Source organism: Histoplasma capsulatum, genomic scaffold, assembly GCF_000149585.1.
Source record: "Histoplasma capsulatum NAm1 scaffold_2 genomic scaffold, whole genome shotgun sequence".
In the NCBI taxonomy this organism is placed as follows: domain Eukaryota; kingdom Fungi; phylum Ascomycota; class Eurotiomycetes; order Onygenales; family Ajellomycetaceae; genus Histoplasma; species Histoplasma mississippiense.
The window spans coordinates 1,280,721-1,283,907 of record NW_001813981.1 but is presented as its reverse complement, the minus strand read 5'-3'; the positions used below and the strand labels follow the sequence as shown (position 1 = coordinate 1,283,907).

Genomic DNA, 3,187 nt, shown 5'->3' with positions numbered 1-3,187 from the left:
TCCCACTTGGGCTATGCCCACCACACCCAGGAGTATATCTATAACCACTAGTTATCCAGAGGGGTCATGTTATTACGCCGCTAACGCGCCCCCTGGATAACTACTTATTAGATGTGGAAGTCGAGCTGTTTGGTTAGTGATCCCAAATAGTTACATCGTATTAAATACTATCAATAGATCCTAATGAGTGAGAGCAATTTGCCGTTCACTCCTGATTATGTGAAGCAAACATTGAATTTGACTGATCTCAAATCCCAAGTTGTCTTTATCTTATCTGCAGTCTGCTTGGTGGAGGATGTCATGATGTCCGGGTCAACGGTGACTCTCCCTGATACAATCATTGATCTGAACAGGTGTTTGCGGGCCATATGTAGCCCCATTCCGAACACTGTTGATAGAGCCTTCATGGCAGATACACATCCCGGACCATGCCATGTTTTCTTTGCACACAGCAGATCTCAACTCAGCGAATTCCTTGATACCAATGACAGATTCTCCGAGTTTGCTGATGGGAAAGCTTGTTGGGTGGTATCCTGACTGCCCGAAATACATCGAGGCATGTCTGTTACATGTCGCCTTCAAATGGCAATTTTGGCTGGAGACGATGGTAAAAATATTCTCTGAATATGCTGCTGATGAGTTGAAAGTCGAACGAATATTACAAATTCTTACAAGTCCGTTTCTGATCCCTACTTTTACAGTACGAAATTTAGATGCTCACAGACCGTCATGTTTCCTAACCCCTTTTTGCCACCTTTTATTTTTTTATTTTCTTTAGTATGCGCGTGGGAGCATTCCGAAGGAATAAGTCGTCTACCATACTTATTCACTTAAGAACGAGTGAATCAGATCCTCTAAGCAGTATGGCTGACGAATGTTCGCCAGATAGTCAATCCAACCGCTCTGCCACCTCCAAGCATAGAGTGTTTTCCTCAGGGGCAGAAGGCACCTTACCTACCAGCCAAGTGCTGGGTGTCGAGCCCCTCAACCAACACAATCAAGCTGGTATGCAACGGATTAACCTGCGCATAAAGGATTTTGTTCCCCATCAGTTGCACAAAAAGGAGGCCGTCAAAATTTCATTTTTTATGTGAATATCCTCATTATCGGTTCATTTCGAGTGTAATTTACCTTTCAACAGTCAAAGGAGGACAACAGCGGAAACAGGCTTAGAAGTAGATGGGACCAGAGATCCTGAACCAAGCCCCTGCTTCCCATCTGATCAAGCGTTCAATCCCCCCTCCTCCCCCGGTCCTGGACCAATGCCGTGAAGAAAAAGAAGGCCTCCCAAATAAACAATATAGGCGATACTTTCCATCATGGCCAATTCGCCATCCTACAGAAACTGGGATACGGGCAATACACCTCGAGACAAAATCCCACCCCAATCTAGCCGTCATTCGCCAATGATCTGATCAGAGGTGTGAATTCCTTCCCCACCCACTCCACATACAGCTTCCACGCACGCTGATCACCAGATGCCTCCGCAGTCGGGAACGCCTTCTGCAACTCCCGCGTAATCTTCAGTACTCCCAATGACGCCCCCTGCGCCTTCTCAAGCTCCTGTTTGACAGCGTTTTCCTTGGGTTTAATAGAGAGGACCTTCCGCAATGGTGCACTGAGCGCGTTGAGGTGGTCACGCGTCTCCTCTGGTGCAAGGACGATTAGTTTTGAGATCATTAGGTTAGATATGGTGCGGACGTCCTGTTCATCCTCGATGCCGGCGATGATTCGGTCGAAGATTTCGGCGACGTTTAGTGCGCCGAAGGCTACTTCTAGACACGCGTAGACGGCTTCGTAGGCGCTCTATTTTTTTTTTGGTTTTGGGGGTTAGCCGAATAGGTTGAAATATTAGTAGAGTTGTGTTTTTCTGGAGTATTTATCCTTACCTTTCGAACTTCTAGACCATCATCGACTTTATGTCTGAATGGGCCCATTTGAACTTCCCTCACAAGAGCCGGGTTGACTCGAGTATCGTTAATAGCAGCTGGTAAGATTTTATTGAGATGAGGGACAATGAGGTTAGTTTTATTGTGGATAGCGGAATTCACCGTTGTTAGGGCCAGGCGATGATTCGAAAGATCCGTATCATTCAGCATTGTGACCAACACGGGAACGATCAGCGGGCGCAGAACATCGTTGTAGGAATCGCTAGAGTCGGCAAGGGTGTACCGGAAAGCTGAGATGACTGTGCCCCTGATAGCAGGGTTTTCATTTGAGAGATATTCCTATGAAGAGGTTTGGTCAGCGACCATTCGTGGGCATCAAAATTTTTCGGGGTTAGTTCGCATACCTGAAGTAAAGGAATGTAAGAGGTCGGCTCGATGAGAGACAATCTTCCAATACACTCCGCGCCTACTGCGCGGTTATCTTCGTCGTCAGAAGCCGTGAGCAATCGTTGCCAAAGACGTGTGGCAAATGGTGCGACATCAGGTCTAACACTTTCAGGATGTTGCAGGATCTCCTTAAGGGAGTGGAGGAGGAGATACTTTGACGGCGCGGACGCCTCTAACCCTTCTAAGATAACAGGGAGATATGCTTTGATATTGCTCGCACCGGAATTTCCAAGGGCGATAGCGGCGGAGAGCCGTACTTTGTCAGACTTGGAGGTGAAATTCGAGATGAACGTTTCTGGGGTCAACGGGCATGCGGGTCCCATGCGAAGGCCGACTTCTCCTAGGACGGCAAGGGCAAGACATTTTCGTTGAGCATCTTGTGCTGTTTGAAGTTCTGTCAGGAAGTCTTCCATCTTGACCCCAATATTTGGACCGCCATATACAAGCAGTGTTCCAATAGCTCTCCCGACAACAGCAGGGTCTCCACTGACACCGACATCCTTCAACAACGCCTGCATCAGTACAGCCCCAGCTCCTTGTTCTCCAATAACTCGAACTAGCAGCAAATATGCCTTTAAGACTGTTCCCACCAAAGGCGCCTGGATAATAGAACACAGGGCAGCCACAATTCTATTGTCGATAAGCTGCTGCGCATTACCAGGAATTAGTTTGCCCATAATAATTAAAGTTGGGGTGAGGAGATGAAGGTCATCGGTACTGAGTAGAGGTAGGAGAAAACTGGTGAGTTCTTGTGTTGTCTTTGTGTCATAGAGGGCACGAGTATGCGGATTTATTGCAAGACTTTTCAGCGCCTCTAAACAAGAGCCTCGCAGTGCGCGGTCGGATTACGA

General features: G+C 47.5%; 1 protein-coding gene across 1 annotated transcript in view; it reads right to left on the bottom strand.

Moving 5' to 3' along the window:
- Positions 1-1,389: 1,389 nt before the first annotated feature.
- HCAG_02472 (conserved hypothetical protein) overlaps positions 1,390-3,187 on the bottom strand; it is a gene marked incomplete at both ends in the record, with an annotated part of 4,363 nt that continues 2,565 nt past the window's right edge. Inside the window, 3 exons of the mRNA XM_001542251.1 lie at positions 1,390-1,806; positions 1,890-2,228; positions 2,294-2,935. Coding sequence (XP_001542301.1) covers positions 1,390-1,806; positions 1,890-2,228; positions 2,294-2,935 — 1,398 coding nt within the window. The remainder of the gene's footprint in view (positions 1,807-1,889; positions 2,229-2,293; positions 2,936-3,187) is intronic.